Source organism: Loxodonta africana, chromosome 18 (assembly GCF_030014295.1).
Source record: "Loxodonta africana isolate mLoxAfr1 chromosome 18, mLoxAfr1.hap2, whole genome shotgun sequence".
NCBI lineage: Eukaryota > Metazoa > Chordata > Mammalia > Proboscidea > Elephantidae > Loxodonta > Loxodonta africana.
Genome location: NC_087359.1, coordinates 33,366,421 through 33,392,564, shown reverse-complemented (window position 1 = coordinate 33,392,564; position 26,144 = coordinate 33,366,421). Strand labels below are relative to the sequence as shown.

Sequence of the window (26,144 nt, the reverse complement as noted above, 5' to 3'; positions counted from 1 at the left end):
CTCAGAATCCTCAAGCACATCTCTGGCCTTCCTCCTCCTCAGGCACATTCCTGCCAACAGCACTTGTCACATCGACAACCCTCTACTTCCCTTTCTTCGACCTCTTGTCCTTATTTAGAAAGGCGTATGAACGGAGTGTTTAGGGTCTCTTTCCCAAAACATCCTGTCTCCTCCTCTTCCTCAGAGTACCTTTCCCAGACACATTCCTGCCCCACTGCTTCCTCAGGGTCTCCCCCCACCGCAACATATACCAGGCCCTCTTCTTATTTGCATATTCCCCCAAGACACATTCCAGTCCCTATCATGATCCACGCCCCCCCGACACACCGCGCCCTCTTCCTCTTCCTCAGTCTCTCTCCCGCGAGCCGCACCTGCCCACCTCCCCAGAATTTCCCCACACTAACAACGTCTAAGCCGCCTCAGGTTCCACACCCCGCCCCCACCAGATAAATACCCATTTTGCTCTCCTTCGTAGCCCTGATGGCGCAGTTGTTAAGAGCTTGGCTGTTAAACAAAAGGTCGGCAGTTCGAATCCACCAGACGCTCCATGGAAACCCTACGGGGCACTTCTACTCTATCCCACAGCGTCGCTATAAGTCGGAATCGACTCGACGGGAATGAGTTTTGCTCTCCTTCAGGCCTCTCCTTTAGGAGCCGCCTCCCCTTTACTCTCCCCACAACCAGTTTCCCAAACACCCCTCTGGGCCCCTCTTCCTGCCCCGGGCTCTCTCACCCTTATCCTGACTAAAGCTTCTGGGCTTCTCAGGCCCCGGGGCCTAGTTATCAGAACAGCCCGCAAAAGCCGCCCCGGCTCAGAAAGCGTTCGGCAGCTCTAGCCGAGCAGTCGCAGTTTCAATTTATCTGTAATTCCCGCGCTTTCCTGTCGCCACGGAAACTGGCCCGGGCTGCTGAGCGCGAGCCTCTCAGAACGCAGAGCTAGATACGTAAGCGGAAGGGCGGGGCAGAAAGAGCCGAGTCTATCCGGGCTCCGATTGGTCACCCATTCTTTCCCTGCGTGATGTAATTAGAAAGAGCCGGAAAAGAAAGAATTCTACCAGTGCCCGCCCCCTTCCCTCCACGCTTCTGGTGCGGGTTGTTACGTCACAGTAATCGCTATACTAGGGTCGGGATAGCTACCGGAGCCCCGAATATGGGTGCCAGATAGTGCCCAAAACAATCGTAAGATAAGGGCGTATTCTCCTGCTCTTTCTGCCGCAATGGAAATCTCCAGTTTAGGTAAATAAAGACGTTGGTGGGGGGGGGGGGTACTACGATTTCCAGCATGCATTGCGGAACGAAAGGCCTTAGCCACAGGGTTCCTTGGAAGCTGTAGTCTTATGGAGCAGTGCGTCCGATACCCGAAGCAGACACGATTCTCACGGAAACCGAGTTGCTAAATTAGAGACCTCCGCTCTCTTATGAACCTCGATACCTATGGATTGGAGTGTTATCGTGTTTTCGCATCTTGACAGCGGAAGGTAGGCTAAAAAAAAAAAAGGCTAAAGGACCCACAAATCCTAGGAAGACTACAATTCCCATCCAGCCCCGCAAGTCTCGGCTAGTAGTCCTTTAAGGTCAGTAACTTGAAGGAATGCAAAGTGGTGCCGAATTTGCCCGGGAAGTGGAAATCTGCTCTGGTCCACGTCTGCGCGCTCGTAGTTCCGCCCCTCTCTTCCAATGTTTGTTATTGTTTTGCGGTTTAGGCTGCTCCTGCCCCGCCTCGCCAGAGAACGCTTGGCCAATCAATGGGGTGGTAGCTTTGAGGGACAAATGGCAGGAACCAATCGTCTTGTCGGAAACTCAGAGACACAGAGGACTGGGCCCTGTCTCCATCCGCCATGTTAGATTCAACCCGCAGGGGTAGCAGTGGAGCTGGCAGCGAACAGTCCTTGCAGTGGCCTCGGGCAGGCGCCCCCCGGGGGCGGGAAGCTGGTAAGGTAGCACCCGAGGTTCTCTCGGGGTAGTGTCACGTCCCACTTAGGAGGTTGAGGAGGTCGTAGGGAGGAATCCTGCAAAGGAGAGGGGCGACTTATTCTGTGTGTGGGGGCAGCCGACCTTTTCAGAAACCTAGTGAGAGAGCCGTTCGTCTGAGGGAACGAGGGCGTGGATGCCGCCGGAAGGATGAAGCGTCGGTACCTCGGATCGCCCAGCTTATGCCAAAGGAAGGCCGAAACTTCCCAGCACGAAGAGGGCTAGGCAAAGAAAATGAGAGGAAATCTTCTGAGTGGTGACATTATCTTGGGGGCATGAAGTGCTAGGAAATGAAAACTGTAAGACTAGGATAAAAATGTCTAGGAAAAAAAGAATGACACTACTCACAGACTCTTCTTACCCCATACTCCTTTTCGAGAATCTTATAAAGAGGTCTCCTTGGTTAGGGACTTCCTGTATTGGAAAGGCATCGTTTTTCTCTATTGTCAAACACCCAGCTTTCAGGTCATCTTAAAGCACTTACAGCTTCTACAGGCCTCTGGTGGAGAGAATAATCAAAGCTCAGGTTCCCAGTTGTAGGTCTACTTTATTAAAGGGATTTTTAGGGTTGAAAAAATCGACATAGAGGAAGAGATGACTTTGTGCCAAGCAAAGGTGAGTCAGTGGCATGAGCTTACAGTAATGCCAGTTATGAAATCTGAAGGCCTAGGCCCCAGCTGCCTGGCTGTACTGACGTTAAACCTATAGGGGCAGATGGGGCTAACTATAGCTTTTTATTTCCACAAGTTCAAGATCGATGCTCTTGCTGAAAGAGTTTTCACAGGAAAGCCAAACAGAGATAGGCAGTTCTTTATGAAGATCTGGATATGGCCCAGTTAAGCTAGAATCTCCCACTTCCTGTTTTCTCCCCATCAGCCGACCAGCTGGATGAGCTCCAAAGTACCTAAATTAATTTCCAATTTGAGAAAAAGGGAGGAAGATTTCGTTTCCTGCTGGGCTGTCCAAAATGTGGAACTGTGTGTCTTAGAAGTTGGAAAGTAGGAATGTATTTCAAATTATCCACTTTTGGCAGGCTGTCAGTCACTCCCATTGCCTGATTTTTTGCCCAGAGTTCCTGGGGAGTTGGACAGACAGCCTCTCCAAATTTTAAGGACCCTAAGGATCACATTCCATGTGAATGAATTCTAGATGTCAGCAGGATTGGCACTCAAGACTCCCTGGCATTATTTTGGAGGTGAATTTGGCTCTAGGTGGCGACATAGAATGGAAAAAATTGAGTTTTGAGTTTTAAAAAAATCCTGATCCTCAGAGTTCAAGGTCGTTTTTAATGATAGTCTCAGTTGTATTACTTCACAGGGCAGTGGACAGCACTGGAAAACAAATTTTGAGTTCTAAAGACTGGTTTATTATAATCCTTTTTATATTTGAACGACATTTTCAGGGAATGTTATACACACACATTGATCTTATGATGATATTGTGAGGTAGGCAAAACAAAGGTATTAAACCTTTTTTACCGGTAAAGGATCTGAAGCTCAGAGGTTAAATGACTTGCTCAAGCTTATACGGCTAGTAACTTAATAGAGCCATGTCTGGACCCCAAGTCTTCTGATCCCTTTGCTCCCCCATAACAGTGTAAATTCCCAGGACTTGCACACCTCCTATCTCCTGTGTCTGCAGCAGAATCTGGTTCTTTGTAGATGCTCATTAAATATTTGTTGCTGAATATGTTTAAGAGCTGACTGTTTTCACTACAATTTAAGTTTAGATTTAAACAACTTCAGCTATTTTTCGTAAAGGCATCATAAATACAAACCAGCTCACCAGTACGTAAACTCCTTAATTAAAAACAAACAGCTGACCAGAATAGATGTTTGATGTCTACTAAGGAGTTATTGTTAACTTTTTAAGCATGATTATAGTGTCGTGGTTGAGTTTTTAATATTCTTATCTTGACCCTGGATTGGTAAATTGTGGAAGCTGGGTTATGGATCCATAGGAGTTCATTATATTATCCTACCTTTGTATAGGTGTGGAATTTTATAATAAATAATTTTAAATTTTAATTAGGTAACTGTCATTTGTTTAAAACATTAGCTGCTTACAGTCAATCCAGTGTTAGTGGTGATGGAGGAGAGTGGTGGGGTGGTGTAGAGGAAATGAGGGTACCCTTGAATTGATTGTTGTAGCTAGGTCTTTATTGCTCTCCACGTTTATGTTGTTTGAAATTTCCCAGTGAAAAAATTAGCAGACTACAAAAAACAGGTGAACTAGGTTGAAGGGTGTTGAAAGTGTAGTTTCTTGGCTGGAACTTTGGCTTCTAACTTTTTTAAATTGATCCAGTGGAGAACCTCAGTTTAGCTTAGGAAGAGATTGCTTCTTCAAGAAAAATGTAGAATGTTACTTTCAGGCATGCAAGGGTGTAAGCTCCCTGAGGGTACTTTATCTGTTTTGTTCACCTTACTTAGTATTTCCTGCTACTAGCACCTATTCAATAGGTATTGGTTTAGTAAGTCATTATAAAATGCCATGAAAGTCCATAAGGATTTTATAAAATCTAGATGATTTCTGAGTGTGGCCCAAATGTAAATACTCTCAGTAGACATCTATCTCTCATGTGGAGAGTCATTTTTATGACTTACGTAAGTACAAATCTTTATGGCATAGATTTAGCATTAATGTTTTTATTTCTTGGAAAGAAAAATTGTTATTTAACAGTGAGATCTGTTTTAAAGTACCCCCTAGATTGTAAGTTCTATAGGAGCAGGGATATTTTCTATCTTGTTCATTGCTGTGTTCCCCATGCATAGTATATATTAGGTGCACAGAAGTATTTGTGGAATGACTGAATGTTTATGCAATTTACAGAACCCATTCTAATGTGTTTTCTATCTCTCACCCACCTTTTCAACTCTAGCCCTACAACATGGAACCACAGGTTACTCTAAATGTGACTTTTAAAAATGAAACTCAAAGCTTTCTGGTTTCTGATCCAGAAAATACAACTTGGGCGGATATAGAAGCGATGGTGAGTGTTACTTTGGTTTCTCCATTATTTAAGCATAGATATTTTTAGGTAGCTATTTGTAGCTATAGCTAAAATGGTTGTCCATAGCTGTAACGGTTGGCATATTTACTATTTCTGGGTCTTTTGGGAAATTATTTTTGTCAGGGGTTGGGCATTCATATAGGAGATATGCCCCATAAAAGGAACAAACAGATAAGTTCCTTCTGAAGAGATTAAAAAGGGAAGGTAAAATTATTTTTTAAGTGAAATGATTTCAAAGACCTGTTAATATTGGAAATAGTTTGAGGAATGAATTGGTGTGGGCCGCACCCCAACAAGGCCTCAGGGGAATGTTTTCTTGCCTGGGAGCAGATATGTTACTGTTTTTGAGCCACCAAAGAAATGGGACTTGAAGCACTTACTGAAGAAGATCAAAGACCACAGCCTTCAGTGTGTATTACACTTCAACATAAAGAAAACAAAAATCTTCACAGCTGGACCAGTAAGGGACATCATGATAAATGATTGAAGTTGTCAAGAATTTCATCTTTACTTGGATCCACAATCAGTACCCACGGAAGCAGGAGTCAAGAAATCAAATGACACACTGCATTGGGCAAATCTGCTGCAAAAGACCTCTTTAAAGTGTTAAAAAGCAAAGATGTCGCCTTGAAGACTTAAGGTGGGCCTGATGTTTTCAGTCACCTCATGTGCATGCAAAAACTGGACAGTGAATAAGAAAGTCCAAAGAAGAATTGATGCTTTCGAATTGCTGTGTTGGTGAAGAACATTGACTATACCATGGACTGTCAAAAGAATGAACAAACCTGTCCTGGAAGAAGTACAGCCAGAATGTTCCTTAGAAGCAAGAACATGTCTCACATATTTGCACATGTTATCAGGAGGGATCAGTCTCTGGAGAAGGACATCATGCTTGGTAAAATAGAGGGTCAGTGGAAACGAGGAATACCCTCAACGAGATGGATTGGCACTGTGGCTGCAACAATGGGTTCAAGCATAATAACGATTGTGGGGATGACGCAGGATGGGGCAGTGTTTCATTCTGTTGTACATAGGGTCGCTATGAGTTGAAACCGACTCAACATCACCAAACAACAACAAAGGTATAACCTGTGTTTTACAAAAGCTGATAGATTGCCTTTATTGCTAGGTCAGAGGTTGAGTGTCTCAAAGTTGAGCAGCAAAAACTGTCCTGGGTGCTTCGACAGCAGTTCCGCTGTTCCTTTAATTTTTGTTAATACTTTTCCTGATCTTGGTTTGCCCTTTGTACTCTTCTGTTTCTGTTCAGGTTGCACTGGTGAATATTTTACTTCCTGCATGACTGACTATCTAACAAAACTATTTGGTAAAAGTCTCCTTTTATCTGGTTATATGTGATGGTAACTAAAAAGGAAAGGAAATGGTGGAGACTTTAAAAGAAGTTTAGTCCTGTGCCTTCGAGCAATTATCTATACTGTTCTAGACAGATGGTTATCCAGAAAGGAATTGGATCTTGTTTGTCAAGTGGTCTGAAAATCGAACACAGTTAGCTTTCTTTTGCTAGTACAGTAATACCTGTGAAAGCCAGAACCTGTGTAAGGTGGAAACCTGTCAGAGAGGGAAAACTCAAATATTTTCCAGTAATAGAGAGCCATAGAAAAGTGGTAAGGCTGCACGCTGTCAAAGGTGGAAAGCTTGTGAGACCGGAAAAACAGGGCAGTCCCATTGAGTTCCAGCTCTCACAGGTTTTTTCCTTTATTGAATTTTAGATTATAAAAGTGTAATACATGTCCATTATAAGAAGTGAAACAATCCAAACATATAAAAAGGAAAAGTTCATATTTCTTCCCTCCCTCCTTCCCACCCCTTTGGGGTAACCGGTGTTAATGACAGCCCTGTATGTGCTTACCCACATTTTCCATATTCATACAGACATCATATAGGATCAAGCTTATTTTGCAGCTTGCTTTCCTCACCCAATAGTAGGTTATAGACATAGTTCTATAGATAACAACCAAAGCTCGTTCTTTTGAAAACCAAGGAAAATTCACAATATTGTGGGTATTGTTGTACCATAATTTATTAATCATTTCATACTGAAAAATAAATAGTTGGATTGTTTCCAGTTTTTTTTTTTTTTTCTTTTTGCTCCTCCAAATAAAATGCAGGAGGTATACCTCTGTACATATAACCTCAAGTGAGATTAATGGGTCACACAGTATGTGATTTAAAATTTTAATACCTGTTACCCAGATTGCTTTGCAGAACGATTGTAGAAACTCACAGAAATAAATGACAGTGTCCTCAATTCTTGACAGCACTGGATGTTGTAGCTTTAAATAATTTTTGCCATTCTGATGAGATGGCATCTCCTTGCTTTAATTTGCATTGTTCTGACTACCAGTGAGGTCGAATATCTTTTCATATATTTGTTAAGCATGCTGATCTCCTCTTCTGTGAATTTTCAGTATATTTTTACCTGCATTGTTAATCTTATTCTTAGCAGCTTTGCAGATGCTCTTTGTATGTTAGAGATACTCCTTATCTATCATGGGTTCCATATATTTTTCTCAGTCTGTTGTCTTTTGACTTGGTTTATGGTACTTCTTACCATATAGAAATATTTAATTTTTATGTAATAAAATATGCCCATCTTTTCTTTTATGACTTCTAAGTTTCTGTCACAATTTGACTTTTTGATGTCTTATTCATATAGTATATTTTTTACTTGCAGGTAAAAGTTTCATTTGATCTGAACACTATTCAAATAAAATACCTGGATGAGGAGAATGAACAGGTAAAGTATTTTATGGTAGCCACTGCCAGCCATCCAGAATAGGGATCTGATTTCTCAAGAGCGATTGATGTAGAGCACAAAAAGTTTAGTGTTTATCTCATTTATTCAGGGATTTAAATGCATTTGCTAACTGCCTGTTCTAAGCAGAATTGTGCCATCTGAGATGGAGTTGAGAAATGCAGAAGCAGTTTGAAGAAGATTATCTGAGAGATAACTTTAAAATTACATAGTGTTCTTAAGTTCAAATATAGTCCAAGCTTCCAGTTAGTTTGTAATAAAATAGTAACCTTTATTGAGTGGCTATAATGTATCAGATTAACAGCAGTACTGTGTTTTAGGTACGTTATCATCTCTGTTTTATCCATGAGGAAACTGAGGCACAGAGAAGTTAAGTAATTTGCCCAGAAGCACATAGCTTGGAAGTAGTGGAGTAAGAGTTTAATCCATTCCCTCTGGCTCCAGAGCCCAGGCTCCTAACCACTATATTATGCTGTCTCTTGATATGGCTGGAATAATGGAGGGCACAGTAATTAAGCAATAAAATTCTTTAATGATTATTCATCACTTGCTTATGATACTAGAAAAGCTGAACCCCTAGGCTGAGATTTTGTGTCTATTCTGTGACGCTGGTCTTAGTAACAGAAATGCTCAGTTGATGAGATGCTTGTAATTCACTGTTGCTTTTTTCCTTTTACAGGTGTCCATCAACAGTCAAGGTAAGTCCCTCAGGGAACCTGTTCAGCTTTATTTAAAAGCCTTATCTGTTCACGGGTTTATGCATTTCCATTTACACTCAAACCTTGTAACAATATTTGTTTTAGATTAGAACTTGGCATGCAATAAATTGACATTGCACTCACTCATCCATGGACATAAGTTACATAGGGGATTTTTATTATATAGCAGTGTTTTATATATACAGTGATGACTTCAAATGGACCGTAAGGACAGCTTTAAGGAGAGCTGCTCTTATATTTCAAATGCTGCTACTCTGAAAACCACATGCCTCCCAATATGTTGCGTCTGTCCCTAATTTGTGTATATATATTCGTGTTGATTTATAAACACTATCCATGAACTCTCTTGAGTTCTGAGGTTCAGTAAGCCTAGAGTGAGGGAGTTGGGTCGAGGTCTCATAGCTGGAGGGTGCCAGTGGTAAAGAAAGGGGACTTTAAAGCAGAGAACTGTTGCAGTAGCTTCTCTTCCAGGATGAAAAGAGAATTTGTCATCAAAAAGGTAGTAGCTGTTCATATATTGAGGATTGTAAGCTAAGAATTCTAAAAAGTCAGGGTTGCCTGTACCTACTAGAATCTTTTTAGGCTAGTGAAGAGTTACCACAATGTCTGTTTTTTGTCCTTTTAGGAGAATATGAAGAAGCTCTTAAGGTAATGGTTATTTTGTATCATTTTCCAAATAATTTTTTTAATGTTTATTGACTGAAGCTCAAACCTGAATTCCATTACCCAGGAAGAGGAATTATTAATGAATGTAAACACAGTGAAACCTATTTTTAGGGAGATAGTACTGAGTAGGGCATACCATCCAGCAAAAGGGAGCTCCTCATGTAAAGTTTTCCCCCAGTTTTCTTCCCATCTCGTTGCTGATCTTTGTGCCACCATCCAAGTGTTTAAAAATACAGTGAGCTTCCTGGTTGGTCTTTGTCATTTCCTTCCTTCGCAGTATTCCAAATGGAACATTACAATGAAAATTTAAGGTACAGAGTTGCATACAATCTCTCGTTTAAGACATTGGTGCATTAGAGCATTCCCCAAACTCATTTATTTTTCTGGTGTATCAGCCTGTCTTTTCATTACCGCTTTTCTAATTAAGGTTTGACTATCTTTTATGAGCTTCTATTCCAAGACTGAGTTATTTTTGACAATCACTTTCATTCTAGGGAGGGAAAGGCAAGATTTTTTTCTAACTGGGGCTGAGTCTACCCTTTTTGGCTGCTGGACAAAACTGATATCCTTATTTCAGCAGTGTAACCAATGTGTTCCCAGTTTTATTGCATGAGCATCCTTATTTACCAGCCTCACTCTTTGTTTTGGATATTCAGATCTTTTCCTTGGTTTTCCTTAGTTGAGATACCTATTTCTGTATATAATCTCTCATTCCTCTTCCCTTCTGCTTCAGTTATTTTGTGGTTTTCCTATTTCTTCCCTGCCCTTAAGCTATTCTAGCATGCTGGTCCTCTACCCCCTTCACTCTTGTCCTACTCTTCCTGGCTTTTCTCTTTCCATATTCTTAGAAGCTATAGTAGTTTCACTAAAAAGTCTTCTAAGGTCATCGTAACTTTTCTGCCTTTCCCCAGCCCCTCTTAGCATCCTGTCAGGAAGCTCAGACCTCAGGAACCTAATGTTTATGTAAGCCTGTCTTGCCGTGCAAAGCAAGAATATTTTTACATTTTCATATATTGTACTGTATAGTTTTTAAGATTCCCTTATATTTCGACACATCTTCATTGCAGTCTTTTCTTGAGCAGTTTTTCCCACAGTCCCTCCCAAACAGTTTACTAAAAGCTTCTTGGTGGGTTATGGTCTAGAACAGGGGTTGACAAACTCCAGCCTCTGTGTTCACTGCCTGCTTTGTAATAAAATTTTATTAGAACGTAGCCACGCCGATTCATTTATGTGTTGTGTGTGACTGCTTGTGTGCTACAGCAGCAGAGTTGGATAGTTGTGTCCAAAACCATATGGCCTCCAAGCCTGAAATATTTACTGTGTGGCCTTTTAAGCAAACATTTGCTGACTCCTGGTCTAGAATAACAGGTTTCAAACTTTTTGGCCATGAAATGCTCTCTGTAAATGGAATCTTAAATCTAATGGGTAAAAATAGATAAAAGAAGAGCTGTTCTGGTTGACACTGGGGTACTAGAAGATGTTGCCCCTAAAATCTTAGACACTGGAGTACCTTCATGGAACCTCAGATGCTCCTTGAAGTACCATTTTCAAGTTAGGGCTTATAGGAAGATGCTTTTAAAAAGGAGGTGACCAGTTAAGCATGTTTTCCAAAATACTATTAGTGAAAAAATAAACACTTAGTTGCAGAACATAGTTTTAAGTTTCTTGAGTTTTCTTAGCATGGGATCAGCTTTTTTAGAAAATTAAGATTGGAGTCCCTAGATGGAGTCTTATGTAAAACCAGTTACACAGAAGTAGTAACCCAGCTATTTCAGATGAAACATCTGGTCTAATAAATTGCTACACTGTGAGGCTACGTTTGTCCTGATTTTTAGTAACAAAACCATTCCTAATTACAGTTCTTGGCAGAGCAACAAGTTGATCATCAACAGTGTATGTGTCGTTTGATTTAATAAAACAAACACAAATCCTGATATTGTCCCATATAATTAATTGATCACACTCTTCTGTTTAGGTGTTTTTGAAATTCCATTTGGAAAAGGAGACTCACACAATATGATTTTGTTTCATAATGTATTCTCTCAGATGGCAGTTAAACAGGGAAACCAACTGCAGATGCAAGTTCATGAAGGATACTACATTGTGGATGAAGCCTCAACACCAGTTGTATCAGAAAAACGACTAGCTGCCAGGGCAGGGAAGAAGCCACTTGCACATTATTCTTCATTGGTGAGAATCTTGGGATCAGATATGAGGCCCCCAGAGGCGCCTGCAACACAGGTATGAATTGAATGGACCTGTGTGTACAATTTTGCTAACCGTATGTTTCCTTGTCTTTGGTCCGTAATTTGAAATATTCATCAGAGATTTGAAGGATGTTGTGATCCTTCTTCATCTCTGATTGAAACTGGTAACAGTGGTTACTTCTGGAGAGGGGGAGTGAGTGGGATAGAGACTTTGTTTTCCATACTCCTCCATGCTATTTGATAGTTTTTTTTGTTTGTTTTTGCTTTGTTTTTAACCATACGCTTATATTACTTTACAAAAGAAACTTCAAAATAATACATTTCAGGAAAATTAAGTAGAAGGAAAAAGTAACCACCAAGATCTTGGATTGTGTTTTCTTGTAGCAATTTCCACGTGCTCCATGCAATGCAGACCAACCTCAAGACAAGCCCCCAGGCTGGTTCACAAGCTACTTGGAGACAGTGAGTGTTCTCTCTTGCTTGGTTTTAGCAGCAGCGTTGACACAGGTAGAATGTGGAAGAATAGAAAGCCAAACCCAGATGGCTGCTGCCTCTGGTGCAGGTGAATGAAGAGTGGTAGTTAATAATTTCTAAACTAGAGCAGCTCCAGTCAAGAAAGCTCTTAACTTTTACAGTGAGGTACCCAGAAAAAGGAAGAGTCTGATTCTAAAAATGTAAGAGAGAAGGACAAATCTCTGTGCCTGCGAAGAAAGCAGTTAGAAATTAACTCATTGAAAAGATTTCATAGTATTTTCTTTGAACCAGTGTAGCTGTGAAAGGAATAGACCTTTTGCTATGTTTTCATCCGTTCACTCAGCTGCTATTAGTTATTTATCACGTTCTTATATTATACTAGAGACTGCGAGGTTTCAGTTCTGTTTAATATATTCACACCTTTTTCTAATATTGGTACTGAATTTTTCCCTACCTTCTATTCTATATCTAGTTCAGAGAGCAAGTGGTTAAAGAAACAGTTGAGAAGCTTGAACAGAAATTACATGAGAAGCTTGTATTCCAAAGCCCAACCTTGGGTTCCTGTCCCTCAGAAGTCTCAATGCCTATTTCAGATGATACACTGTTTTTGCCAGAAAACCAGTTCAACTGGCATATTGCTTGCAGCAGCTGCCACAAAAGAATCGTGGGTGTGCGCTACCAGTGCAGGTAAGCAGTAACTTGGGAATAGTTGCCTATTGGTAGTCCTCAGAGCAACAACCTTGCTGGCATTCTGGATAGGTAAGGGAAATTGGGTGTATTCTATCTCTGAGCGTTAGATGTAGTAGCTCTGGATTGGAAACACAAACTGCTCTTCACTCACATGATATCTGAGTTGAGAGTTAAGTATTCAGATTGTTGTGTTCAGATGTGCACTTGGATTGACAATGAGGCAAAATTATGTTCCCCGAGACAAAATTAGGTCACCAAAGGTTGTCTCCCTCTTGTTCCAAATGCTTTCATAGATTGCTTCATCCTATAGATTTCCCTTTGAAATAGATATAGGTTAAGTGTTATTATCCCCATTTTATTTATGAGGAAAACTGAGACATGGCATGGTCAGATGACATGCTCCGATTACCTGCTAGCTGGCAATAGAGCAAATAGACAGGTCTGGTCTCTTATCTCCCTGCCTTGGGCACTTCCCACTCTGCCATTCTGCACCATGCCATTCTTTTCCCCACAGCCTGTGCCCATCCTACAATATCTGTGAAGATTGTGAGGCAGGGCCTTATGACCATGACTCTAACCACGTCCTACTGAAGTTGCGGAAACCTGTCATGGGATCCTCTGAACCGTTCTCACACTCAAAGTTCTCTACTCCTCGCCTTCCAGCTGCCCTGGAACAAGTCAGGTAAAATCATCTACATGGGGTGTTTAGGGTTTTTTGTTTTTCCTCTTTAAAAAAATTTTGTTGTGGTAAAAGATATATAACAAAATTTTGCCATTTTGGCCTTTTTTTTTCCTTTTTTTTAATTGTAAAAATGTACACAGCAAAACAGTTCTCTGGTTTCTTGGTTCTGGTGACAGGGTGTGAGTCACAGAAGTTTAGATAGTCTCCTTAGTTCCTGCTCATTTTCAGTTGATACGCAGTAATGAAGACAGTTACCCAAAGCTAATGAAATGGAAATGATAGCTAGAGAATGAAATTAAGAAACTAAACTAGAAGCTGATACTGATGGAGGCTGCAGTTGGCCCAAAATATCTTCAAGTCTTGTTCATGAGGTTTTTTTTTTTAAATAATTTTTTATTGTGCTTTAAGTGAAAGTTTACAAATCAAGTCAGTCTGTCACATATAAGCTTATAAGATTTGTTTTTTTTTTTAAGACTTCAATTTATTATCTCACAGGCTTCAGAAACAGGTTGACAAGAACTTTCTTAAAGCAGAAAAGCAAAGGTTGCGAGCTGAGAAGAAACAGCGTAAAGCGGAGGTCAAGGAACTTAAAAAGCAGCTTAAACTCCACAGGAAGATTCATCTGTGGAATTCCATCCATGGACTTCAGAGCCCCAAGTCTCCTTTGGGCCGACCCGAGAGCTTGCTGCAGTCTAACACCCTGATGTAAGCCTGGGGGCTTGCTGGGAGCCAAGACTTCAGGTTCAGCTCTCTAACACTAAAACATCAGTCAACTTCTGTCTTATTTATTCATAACACTTAGCACCCACACCCTTGAAACTTCGTGTTCTTTGACCCTAGCTTTATTAAAGAGTAGTTCAGTAGTCGTTTGTTTTTTCAATAGACTTTTTTTTTAATAGGCTTTATTTTTTAAAGTAGTTTTATGTCTACAGAAATTTGTGCTGAAAGTCCTGAATTCCCATATACCCCTCCCCCTCACACATTATTTCTTCTCCCCCTCACACATTATTTCTTCTCTTAGTGTCTTTCGTTCCTGTGGTACGTTTGTTACAGTTGATGAACCAGTGTTGCTACATTATTATTAATGTCTGTAGTTTGCATGAGAGCTCACTCTGTGTTGTACAGTCCCGTGGGTTTTGACAGATGCTTAATGTCATATGTCCACTGTTACAGTATGGTACAGAATAGTTTCACTGCCCTAAATATCTGCTGTGCTCCACCGGTTCATCCCTTCCTCCCTCTGCCTGTACCCCTGCAACCACTTATCTTTTCATTGTCTTTCTAGCTTTGCTTTTCTCAGAACGTTACATAACTGAAATCATTCAGTACATACAGCTTTTTTGGTCTGGCTTCTTAGCAGTTTGCATTTTAAGGTTCCTCCATGTCTTTTCGTGGCTTGGTAATTCATTTCTTTTTATTGCTGAGTTATACACTTTTGTATGGATGTGCCATGGTCTGTTTATTCATTCACCTTTTGAAGTACATCTTGGTTGCTTCCAATTTTTGATAGTTATGAATAAAGCTGCAGCATTCGTGTGCATGTTTTTATGTAAATAAGTTTTCATGTCGCTTGAGTAAATACCTAAGAGCACATTTGCTGAATGGGAGTTATATTTAACACTGGCTTTGGTGCCCTCCTCAGAAAGATAAAAACTAGTAGGTTGCAGAATTGGGGTTGTTTTGACCTCTCTTCACTGGAAGCAGCCTGTATTTGAAGCAAATTAGCAGGTGTTTCAAGAGCTTGGCTCTGTTGTTATTCTATTTATGGATCCTTTTGATTACCCTCACCATGGCTTCTTAGCTCAGGGGTCAAACCTTTTTATTAAATTTTTGTTAGTATTTTTTAAGGCAAATGCAGTAGGACATCCTCAAGAGTCACAGTCAGCCGCCCAGGCCACAGTGGTGGATATTCCAGGCCATCACATCCAATGGCAAATGACTAAGTGCGTGAATTTCTGTTCAGGCTCCCTTTGCAGCCCTGTGCCCCGGTTATACCAACCCTCAGCGCAGCATTTGTGGATGAGAATTTGCCTGATGGGACTCACCTTCAGCCGGGAACCAAGTTCATCAAACATTGGAGGATGAAAAATACAGGAAACATAAAATGGAGTGCAGACACAAAGGTATTCTTTCCCATAAATTGTGAAAATGATGTGAAGTGGCAGAGTACTCAGCTGACAAACTTTCCCTTGTCACTGTTCTTTTCAGCTCAAGTTCATGTGGGGAAACCTGACTTTGGCTTCTACAGAAAAGAAAGATGTCTTGGTTCCCTGCCTGAAAGCCGGCCATGTGGGAGTTGTATCTGTGGAATTCATCGCCCCAACCTTGGAGGGAACATATACTTCTCATTGGCGACTTTCTCATAAAGGCCAGCAGTTTGGGCCTCGGGTCTGGTGCAGTATCATAGTGGATCCTTTCACCTCCACAGAGAGCCCTGGTAACAATGAAAAGGGCATGATCAACTCAAGCAAAACTGATGATCTCACCTGCCAGCAAGAGGTGAGCACTGATGGGCTTTGGTCAGTATCCAAATATAGTTAGAGTTAGGGAAGCGGTGACTGAAATGAAAAGAGCCTACTCATAGCTGGTCATTCTTTCAGAGCTCATGAAAGACTACCCATTCTTCCCCACCCCAACACATTTATATGCTGAAATCCAGCCTAGTCCTCAAGGGCTTTGTTTGAGTGCTTTTCTCTCTCACTGTAGTGATGCTTGGCCAGTCTCTTTGCTGCCCAGTGGAAAGAAGGGTGGCCTGGCCTGGCCTATGGAACTAGTGGACTGATAGTTTTGCTCTTTAACGTTGTTCTCCCCTGAGATAACCCTTGTGTGTGGTCCCTAAATATTAATGAAACCTTGCTCGGGATGTTACTTGGTATGCAGTTTTTTAAGGCAACTTACCTCTATTAGTAGGGTACTTCTAGAATAATAATTGCTTAAATTTTGGAGTAATCACTAATAGTGCCCTATTAATAAAAAAAAAGCAAATGCTATGTGGTGAGTACCAGAGGACCGCGTGCATACTTCCTCCTCTTCTTTACAAAAGTAATGCATACTCATGGTAGAATATTGACAAAATGCAAATGAAAGGGGAGAAAAAGAACCAGTGTTAATTTCCTGGTTTTGACTGTTGTACTGTGGTTAATGTACGTTGTTATCAGTAGGGAAAGCTAGGTATAGGGCAATATGTGAACTCTGTACTATTTTTGCAACTTTTCTATGAATCTAAAATGATATGAACACAAAAAGCTAGAAGATGTAGAGATGCAGCAGTGTTTTTGTTTTTTTCTGGAGGCTTATCAACTGGTTGAGGGCCTAAAATCTGTCCTCATGGTTTGTCTCTATAGGAAGCTTTTCTTCTGGCCAAAGAAGAAATTCAGCTTGATGAAGTGACTGAGCAGACAGAAAGGACAGGGACCTGCATCCCTCAGAAGATAAAAAAGATTGCCAGGGAGAGGGAGCTCTACATCCCATCTGTGGATCTTCTGACTGCCCAGGTGGGGAATTCGACACTTTGAGGGATGAGGGACAGAGAGCATTGGGGAAAGTGTTTAACCACATTAATGAGAAGGTGGTAGCCTTAGGTGGTGCCCAGGACGGTCAAGATTATGCCCACTGTGATCCAGTTAGATGTGTTAGTGGCAGGGGAGCTCACTCATGGAAAGAACAGTTTCTAAACTAAATGTTTCACCTTTGAATTGTGGCCTCACTCCTGTGCTTCCCCACAATTCCCCTTTAGTTGCCTCTGCATTTCACCTTATATCTGGTTCACTTTCATACCTACTACATTTCTTCTCTTTGCTGCTCTTTGATGCTTTGAACATCTAGTTCCCATTTAACTCTCCTCCCCCTCAGTTGGCTATGGTGAGACATGAATGTGACAGAGTTGGATCTGGGTGATGTAGAGCTCAGTGGCCTACAAGTCCCATTGAGACAGAAGATGCCCCCAGTGTGCGCTGCAAGCAGCCTGACATTGCCCCTCTTTTTTCCAGGACCTGTTGTCCTTTGAGTTGTTGGATATAAACATAGTCCAAGAGTTGGAGAGAGTGCCCCACAACACCCCTGTGGGTAAGAATGTTACTAGATGCACCTTGTCTATTTTGTTATTAGACCCAAAAGTACTGCAGCATGGACTCTGTAGTTAGCGTTTTATTCTCCCACAATGTGATATGAACGCTGCATTCTTAGGTCTAGTTTCCTTCTTTCCTCGTTGTCCACCAGAGGCAGTGATACAAGTTTGTGTGAGGCTTCCCCACTATAAGGGACCCTTCTCTCCATCTATCTCTAGAGGTTTTACATCCCTTTGTTCCTTTACATTCATGGCTCTGTGTCTTGGCTGTAGTTCCCAAGCCAGATGACTGTTTATAATCCTTCCTACATTAATTGATCTGCCTGAGATACTTGCACACCTCATGGTCTGGAGAAATTCTTTCCAGCAGACTTTGAAGCATACCTGGGTTTACTTTAGCCCTGCAGGAGGCAAGAAGCCTGTGAGCTGCTGCTTCTAGACACTGACTGTGATGATGCGATGCTATTTCTTGGTTGATGGTTCTCCTTTCTTCATTCTCCAGATATGACTCCATGCATGTCTCCTCTGCCACATGACAGTCCTTTAATAGAGAAGCCAGGCTTGGGGCAGATACAGGAAGAGAGTGAAGGGGCGGGATTTAAAGCACTTCCTGGTAAGGGGTTAAATATTTATAAAGCATTTGTATTCTTTTTTCTATACTATACCCTGTTTTTATACCAACTCCCTACTAACCTGTCCTTGGTGTGTGAATAGGTTTTCTACAGCATCTTAGTTTTTGAAGTCTCCTCACCTTCAGATGGCACAGATAGCAGCTATTCCTTGCCATAGTATGAGCATGGGTGGTGACTGACCATGGCAAAAGCACCTCGACATTTGAAACACCAAACATAGATGAGGCTCTCATCTCTTTCAGATTACACAGTGTCAGTGAGGAATAAAACTGAGAGCACTGTTTCAATGGAGGAAGCAGAAGATGACCTGAGTGGGACCCAGTTTGTGTGTGAGACCGTGATCAGATCTCTTACTTTGGATGCTGCCCCGGATCACAACCCACCTTGCCGACAAAAGTCCCTACAAAGTGAGTGTCCCCGCATTTCCTCCACCTAGTAGGGTGGCACCCAAATAGTGATTGGCAAACATGATTAGTTAGAAGTGCTCTTTCTTGAGAGTAAAGGTAGGGTGGTCTTTGTTAGAAATTCTGGCCACATTTGTTTCCTCATGGTGTCCATAAGCTGCCTGACCATTTCAGTCACAGCTTTAGGAACAAAGAAGCCACCATACGTCCTCTCTGTGCTTCCTCAGGGGCAGCTGCATTCCACAGAGGAAAAGCTGCTGGTGCTGCCTGGACTCTGCAGTGAGGAGTCTTCCTATAAACTGGCAGAGTGCCTCCCAGAGGCCCCCGTTGGCAGCTCATTGTCTGCTTTCTCCTAGGGCAACAGTCCAGGAAATAGCCGGTAGAGGCAGGAGTACCAAACTGAGTTTCATCAAGGTTAAATTCCATAGCAAACAACAAACACCTTTATATCAGAAACTTCTAGATATCAGAACCAATACCATGTTTTTCAAGAACTATTTAAAAATTCAAATTCTAGTGCATCAAAATAATGGAAAATTTTGTTGTAATGAAATTTGACCTATGCCCTTAAATGTGATTTGGTCTACTTTTTTTTAAATATACATGTGTACAAATGCATAACAACAAGTCTGGAAGGGTTTAGACCAAAATACTCACAGTAGTTATTTTTGATGGGACTTTGGGTGCTTTTCTTCCCTTATCCAGATTTTGCCAGTTTTCTACCATGGACATGCTTTACTTTTGTAAAGAACAGGGGGAAGTATGCATGTGGTCCTGTGATCCTCACCACCTAGCATTTACTTTTATAGCACTATTAGCTAGTTGATCAGTTTGTTTCGAACCCTGTCTCTAACCATCACGTGAAGAGGAAAAAGGATGAGGCCTCCCTCATTTTAAGCTTCACAGTACTTCTCTGATGTCTGGATGTTTCTGCCTACCTTGTTTTTGTGAGCCTTGGGTCTGTCTGGTTTGGATGGCTTCAGACTTAGAATGTGGTCATGGTTCCAGCAGCAGCCCTTCCCTCTGGTTCTTCGTTCTTCTCTGACATTCATAATTCTAGCCCATGACCCCCAAGGCATTACCAACTAAGGGTACCACCAGTGGCTGCTTGTAGCTTGTACCTTTAAATTGGTTGCTTTCCTCCAATAGTGAAATCTGCCTCGTCTGAAGGAGAGGGACAGCTTGGTGATGAGAGAGAGGAGATTGTCCGTATCGCGGAGGAAGAAGTTGTGGAGGAGGATGAGCTCAAAGACGAAGTTCAGAGTCAGTCCTCTGCTTCCTCAGAGGATTACATCATCATCCTGCCTGAGTGCTTTGATACCAGCCGCCCCTTGGGGGACTCCATGTACAGCTCTGCCCTCTCTCAGCCAGGCCTGGAGCGAGGTGCTGAAGGCGAGCCTGGGGTTGAGGCTGGGCAGGAACCAGCCGAGGCTGGGGAGAGACTCCCTGGAGGGGAGAACCAGCTGCAGAGGCACAGCATCAGTGACATCCTCATGACCTCACAGACTCTGGAAGCAGTGCCCCTAACCCCAGAGGTGGTGGGGCCTCCACCTGTGCTGCCCAGGTACCATCCATATCCACCTTGCTGAGGTGTTTGGGAGAGGAAGAATAAGGAGAGGAATCAACTTGATCTCAAAACCTGTTTCTTCTTCAGCCTGGGAAGAGGTTATTTCCCTTAGTAAAGTCTCAATTTAGATGAATAAAAGCTGTATTTCCCAGCATTTGTGGATTCTGGGTTTAAAGAAATACTCGTTGTAGTCAACCTTAGAAAACCCTGGTGGCGTACTGGTTAAGAGCTACGGCTGTTAACCAAAAGGTTGGCGGTTCAGATCCACCAGGTGCTCCTTGGAAACAGTTCGGGGCAGTTCTACTCTGTTCTGTAGGGTCGCAATGAGTCAGAATCAACTCGATGAAAGGGTTTTTTTTTTTTTAGTCAACCTTAATTATCTGAGTACAATGTACTTATGTTTTGATTGTTTAGAGCCAGTTTTTAAACATAAAAATCCCTGTATCTCCCCTCCTTGTTCTGTTGATTTGGAAGCAAAGGCAGCAGAAGCTCATTCTTGTATTAGTCCACAAAATTCCTAAGCATAATTAAGAATTTAAAGCCATTATGGGGGAAAAAGGTACTGTGAAATCAAACAAATTATTTTTAATTCTCTACTGGATCTTTCTGCATCATTGCTTTCATAATGTAGAAAATGCTGGAGCGTTGACTATAGTTTAAACCATTCTCCCAGTGAGCTAGACATTTAGCTATCAGTACCACTTAGTATAGAATAAGTGGCCAAACTAAAGCCAGTCTTTCTAGCTTGACTGTGACCAAAGAGGAAAAGGAGTAGAATGCAGCCCTTCTGACCTGATCCCTAAATTCAGACATCTGATCTGGATCAGAAATGTGAAGTGTGCATAGAGAATTTGGCACTGCTGTGCCGTGTTTACTGTTTCTCCACCGTTACCGTTGGTACCATTTCAACTTTCAATATTGTGTCTTTCTGGAAGGAGCCCCCCTTGTACACAGCATCATGGTTCCCCAGGAGTGGATTTACCAGTTACCATCCGAGAAGTTTCTTCAGTCCCTGATCAGATGAGAGCAGGTAATGACCAGCTTGAGCTTTATCTGTTTTTCTCTGCTCCTTTCTAATGGAAACCAGGTATTACATGGGCTCTCTGTCTTTATGTTTCTTGGCAATTTTTAAGAACTTGCCTTTTCTCTCTGTTCCGCCCTCATACTCCTATTTGTATACTCTAGCTTAACATTTATTATATGAGACAGCATAGAAGTAGTCATTGCACTGTAGTTGGAAGAACACAGGCCTTGGAGCCAGACAAGTCTAGGTTCCAGCCCCAGTTCCAGCTTTCCTCACTGTGTGACCTTGTAGCAGTTCAGCAGGTGTATAACACCTATAGGTCTGTTTCTTCATCTGGAAAGTAAAGAGAATAGCACCATGAAGTTGTTGCAGGTAGACCTTCAAAGTCACTTCCCACTCTTTCTCCCAAAAAATGAAACCTAAAAGTCCTTATGAATTAATCAGTATGCTATGATTATAGAATTTATTCTGATACAGTAAACTGTCGCCTTGCATTACATTCTGAACAATTTATCATCACTTACCTAAACAACCACCCGTCACAAAACTTCCCAAATACTTAAAAAAAGAAAAAGAACTTCAAATGCTGTGATCAGATTGCCACCTGCCTGGAAAATAGCTTTGCTGTGAGTTAGAGAACACTTGGCACTTAATGGATGCTGCATCTAACCAACAGCTCTTTTGCTTTTAGAGCCCAGAGGCTCATCAGGACTTGTAAACGGCAGACAGAAGAGCTATGACCACTCAAGGTAACTGGACCTTGTGCAGTCTCTTCTCCAGAAGCAGGTGGATATGCTCTATTGCTTCTGCTTAAAAGAGCCCATGAGAGCAGGGAAGGAGAGCTGTCATTCATCCTTTTTTTTTTTTTTTTTAATTGAGCATGTCTCTCATTCTTATTTTCATTCCTCCTAAAACATAGGAGCAACACTGAGCAAAGGTCCAAAGCTGATGCTTAAGAATGTTCCCATTCCAAACCAGAAAGGAGTGCCCCGAGAGTCTTGTATCTGCCTGTTTGCTCCCAGTCACCTCAGAGCAGTATCAAGATGGGATCTTCCCTACAGAATCCAGAAAATCACATTTCCTCTGGAAGGCGTTTCCTCTGAGATGATAACCCAGCAGAGACGGACTGCTGGTACCCCAGTGTGCCCTTGACTATTATTTTTCAGCTAGGACTGGAAGCTGGCATGTTACCTAGAGCGGTGTGTTTTCTGCAGTGCCCAGATCTTGCAGCAGTGGAACTGGCCCTGTATAAAACCAAAATTTGTAGCTATAAAACAACCAATCATATTCTCTTCTTAAATTTGATGTTTCTCTCTTAAGGAAATATTTTTCTTTAAGGATTCAATTAGATCCCAGATTACTTTGTAGGAAGATCATGGTTTGTTTGTTTACGGAGATAATTTGGTTTTCCTCCACAGGCACCACCATGGGAGCAGCATTCCTGGAGGACTAGTGAAGGGGGCTTTGTCTCTTGCTGCCTCTGCATACAAGGTCCTGTTTGCTGGGCCACCAGTGACTGCACAGGTCAGTGTGTGTTTTCTTTTCCTGAACCAAATCCGATCACAAGTGAAAATGATGGCTTTGGGGTTGGAGAGTGGCATGGGCTTTAGGTTTAGTCTTTGGTTAGTACACAACCTCACCACTTACATGACTGGCCAGGTTACTTAAGGGAGGAAAGGAAAAGAACCTAATGTTGGTTGAGGACTTACTATGTGTAAGGAGCTACTCCAGGCTCTTGGGCTGTAAGATGAATAAGACATCAGCTCCTACCCAAAGCCTGGGAAGCGACAGGTAAAGAGACATTTACTCTACTGGGTAAGATCTTGTGCCAGTGCTGTCAGACAAATGGAGCACCTCATCTAGGCTGGTGGGGCCCAGGAAAGCTTCCTGGTAGATGGTGTCTGAACTAAGTCCTGAAAGACAAAGTGTTGGCCAGGAAAAAGGCAGAGAAAGGTAGATAAAGTAGTTGGGAAGAACGTCTTAGAAGTATAAGAGAGCAAGTTGGATTTGAGGAGCAGGACCATTTGGTCGGAGAAGCGGAGTAAGAAAAGGCCAAATATGTAGGCAGGAGACAGATCATCCTCCTCCTCCTATGCTGTGTGTTAAGGAGTTTGGATCTTAGGTCAAGCTCAGCAGGAGGCCGTTCAAGGGTTTTAAGGAAGTGATTAACAAGATCAGTCACGGTCTTAGTAAAAGCACTCTACTACAGTGAGGATGTTGGGGTGGGACAGGGAAAGAAAGCAGTTTGAGAAACCATGTGTAGGTAAAAAAAAAAAAAAAGGAAAAAGGAAAGATAATTAAAAGGTAGAAATGACAGAGCTTGGAGACCGTGATTAAGTGGCTACAAAGAAGTCAAGGATAAATTGCAAGTTTCTGACTTAGGTGATTAATAAAAGAAGATATGCAAGAAGAAGGATATATTTGGATGAGAGAAGAAAAAATTAGGTCAATTTTGAATGATGCTGAGTTTGAGGTGTGCAGGGCATAGCTAGGTAAAGATACCCAGAATGTAGCTGGATATACAAATACGGAGCACGGGGGAGAGATCTGGCCTAGAGATGAAGTGTGAGGGTTGCTTGCATACAGGTTAGCAGGAGCCATGTGATTGGATGAAATCACCCAGGAAGAGTAGGGAAGGCAAGAAGCAGCCTTTAAGGAACAGGGAAGGAAGGAGGAACCTGCAAAGAAGATAGGTAACTAAGGGGAAAATGAGAGTTCTGTGCTAGACCTTAGGGAAAGGAGTTTTAATAAGGGGGGAATTGGTCAACAATGTCAAATGCCTCAGAGAGGTATGACCGGGTCGTGAGGAATTTCAAAGTGCAAGTATGCCCCACTTTTCAAATAGCTGAGCTACAAAGGGAAAAATAGAGGGGAAGCTAGGATACTTAAGGCAGAGAAAGACATTTTTAAAGATAGGTGGGACTTTAAAGCTACTAGCGAAAGAGGTTAAAGATAAAGATGAGAGAGAATATAAAATGGCAAAAGATTTCTGAGGTAATGAGATCTAAAGCAAAGTTATCATGGAAGGATTAACCTTGAAAGGAGGATGGTAATCTATTCCGAAATAAGACGGAAGAAGGGAACAGTGGAATTAAGTGTAGCGGGAAATGCCAGAGACTCTGCTCAACATGCTTGCTTACAGACTTTCTCATAGGAATTCTCTCAAGAACCCTGAAAATAGGTATTTTGTATTTCCACTTCTATAAATAAGGGTTTATCATCACTGGGTTTCCAGAGCTTAATTTTATCTGGACAAAGAATGCTTGTTTCTGAAAGTCTCTGCTGAAGTATTCTCTTCCTAGTTCCAAGGACAGTTCATCAGTCCCCTGGTTTCCTTTCTCCTTCCAGCACAAACATAGCTAATCTATAGCAGGGCCTTCCCAATCCTTCTTACCCCTCAGAAGATCCATTGGTATAAGGTAGGCAAGTGCACTATACCCTTGTATCACGTTACCTAGAATTTTGAATAATCTAGGAAGATGAGTATGCTTTACAAGACAAACTTTTAACAATTTAGAGATCTACATGGATAAGCACTTAAATTATATAGAAAATGTTCTACTTTTCTTGTCTGTACACAGCCAGTAGATTCTGAAGACCAGACAGCAGCCTTGATGGCCCATCTCTTTGAAATGGGATTCTGTGACAGGCAGCTGAACCTAAGGCTGCTGAAGAAACACAACTGCAACATCCTGCAGGTTGTGACAGAGCTCCTTCAGGTTAACAACAATGACTGGTACAGCCACCGCTATTGAAGAGCTTCCTTGTATTAAATAACTGCCTGCTGCTCAGAGATGATCTTTATTCTGTTATTGGGGTGTGGGGTAGAAGCCCTTGTTTGTTTTTTAATCTGATGAATATTTATATAGCCCATCATTGAATTATCAAGACAATACCTGCAATACAGTATTTTTTGGAACCAATCAAAGACCAGAACTTAAATTGTCACTTCAGACACTGGATGAATTGTAGGAAGACAGATTTTCAGTTGATTTATGTAAAACTCCTTTCTCCATTTTAGTCTATTGAAGAGTTTAATTTGAACCTTCTGTAGGAGCCAGTTTTCTTCCTGCTCATATTAAATCTGAGTGTTTTTGTTTAGTTAATGTGGATATTTTTATGGGGATGTCTGTTAATTGTCAATTTTTAAATGAAATGAAGGTTGGAAGAAAGGCTATCAGTTGTTCTCAAGAATTCTTCTTACGGTTTCTCTAACCATACCCCCAGCCTCGTAGCTATGTGGATTGAAATGACACCCAGAGCATGACAGAAACATTGCTACTCTTCCTTTCTCAAGGAGGTCATTTCCCTGCAAGACTTGGTAATTGATGGCTTTGCTTTCTAAAGATCCATTGGTGTATTTAAGAGTATCTACCTTCTAAGTCTCTGCATTTCAGTGAAAGGAGGGAGGAGTGTGCTAGCTAAATAATTAACCCACCAGCACCTATTATGTCTATTGTAGTAATTTTGCATACATTTTTATGGGAAGAAATTGTTAGGTAGGTAGTGTGAAATATTTTGCTAATCCTATACAGGAAGAAAACCCTTCTATTAATTAAAGGGAAAAGTACATTTAACAATTATCTTTTTTTTTAATGTCAGGGCAGATCTTATTTTACAGCAGAGTAGGGGGAAATAGAAACATGAATGAAAGGCAGGCTCCTATGTTAATCTCAGTAAAGTTCACGTGTGGGCAAGTGAGCGTGTGTGAGGTATAGGATATTCTGATGACATATAGAATGTCTGAAGTTGGTTTAAAGGTATTAGCCTTAGAGACCCTACAACAGGAAGAGGCTGTATTTTTGTAAAACTTGGGTAGGGAGCAAACGCACTGAAAAAGTTTTGGTTTAATCCTAGGATGAGTGGGAAAGAGCTTGCTTCTTAGAGCCCAGGTCCAAGAAGGGAGTCTTGGATGCAGTTGATGAAGGAAGAGAAAGGGTAACAAAAAACGCTAAAGATTCAGTCATGAAAATGACTGTTGAAGAAAAAGAATCTGACCCCCAGCCCAAAGGAGGAAGGATAGTTAAAATAGTATTATTTAACTTGGTTGGTATTTATAATGACTGGTGATTTTAATTAATTGTTAACAATACTGTTTCTTTACAGTATAACTGTTGAATGCTATTAAATAAAAGCAAGATTCAGACCGCAAGCCAACCAGGCTGTCCATTATTTAGAAGGTTTTTATGGGGCTTCTGGGTAGAAGGCTGCGCGGCAGGGTGTGTGTAATTGGGTGCGTGGGGACTCTTCTGGGTCGGA

The 26,144-nt window shown here is 41.6% G+C and overlaps 2 protein-coding genes across 9 annotated transcripts in view; one reads left to right on the top strand and one right to left on the bottom strand.

Annotated features, from left to right (window-relative positions):
- The window catches only part of BRCA1 (BRCA1 DNA repair associated), a 64,814-nt gene extending 63,539 nt beyond the window's left edge, over positions 1-1,275 (bottom strand). The window contains exon 1 of one of the 2 annotated variants that reach the window (XM_010594486.3): positions 455-1,275. The gene's annotated coding sequence lies outside the window, so the exon portion shown is untranslated. The remainder of the gene's footprint in view (positions 1-454) is intronic. The other variant, XM_003414270.4, reaches the window with a different exon arrangement.
- On the top strand, positions 1,123-26,037 carry NBR1 (NBR1 autophagy cargo receptor). 7 transcript variants are annotated; one of them, XM_010594491.3, is made up of 21 exons: positions 1,123-1,236; positions 4,850-4,960; positions 7,674-7,736; positions 8,434-8,452; positions 9,099-9,121; positions 11,186-11,380; positions 11,731-11,808; positions 12,293-12,507; positions 13,025-13,192; positions 13,688-13,897; positions 15,156-15,315; positions 15,401-15,691; positions 16,537-16,686; positions 17,182-17,257; positions 17,761-17,871; positions 18,133-18,297; positions 19,444-19,858; positions 20,797-20,891; positions 21,577-21,634; positions 22,304-22,409; positions 24,467-26,037. In XM_010594491.3, exons 2-21 carry the CDS (start codon positions 4,859-4,861, stop codon positions 24,638-24,640), a joined length of 2,874 nt encoding a protein of 957 aa, XP_010592793.1. In that variant the 5' UTR covers positions 1,123-1,236; positions 4,850-4,858; the 3' UTR covers positions 24,641-26,037. The 7 variants fall into 7 exon arrangements, 6 of the variants coding, with proteins under 6 accessions (XP_010592793.1, XP_010592791.1, XP_010592792.1 ...); XM_010594489.3 differs by lacking the exon at positions 1,123-1,236 and adding an exon at positions 1,353-1,478; XM_010594490.3 differs by lacking the exon at positions 1,123-1,236 and adding an exon at positions 1,555-1,574.
- Positions 26,038-26,144: the final 107 nt, after the last annotated feature.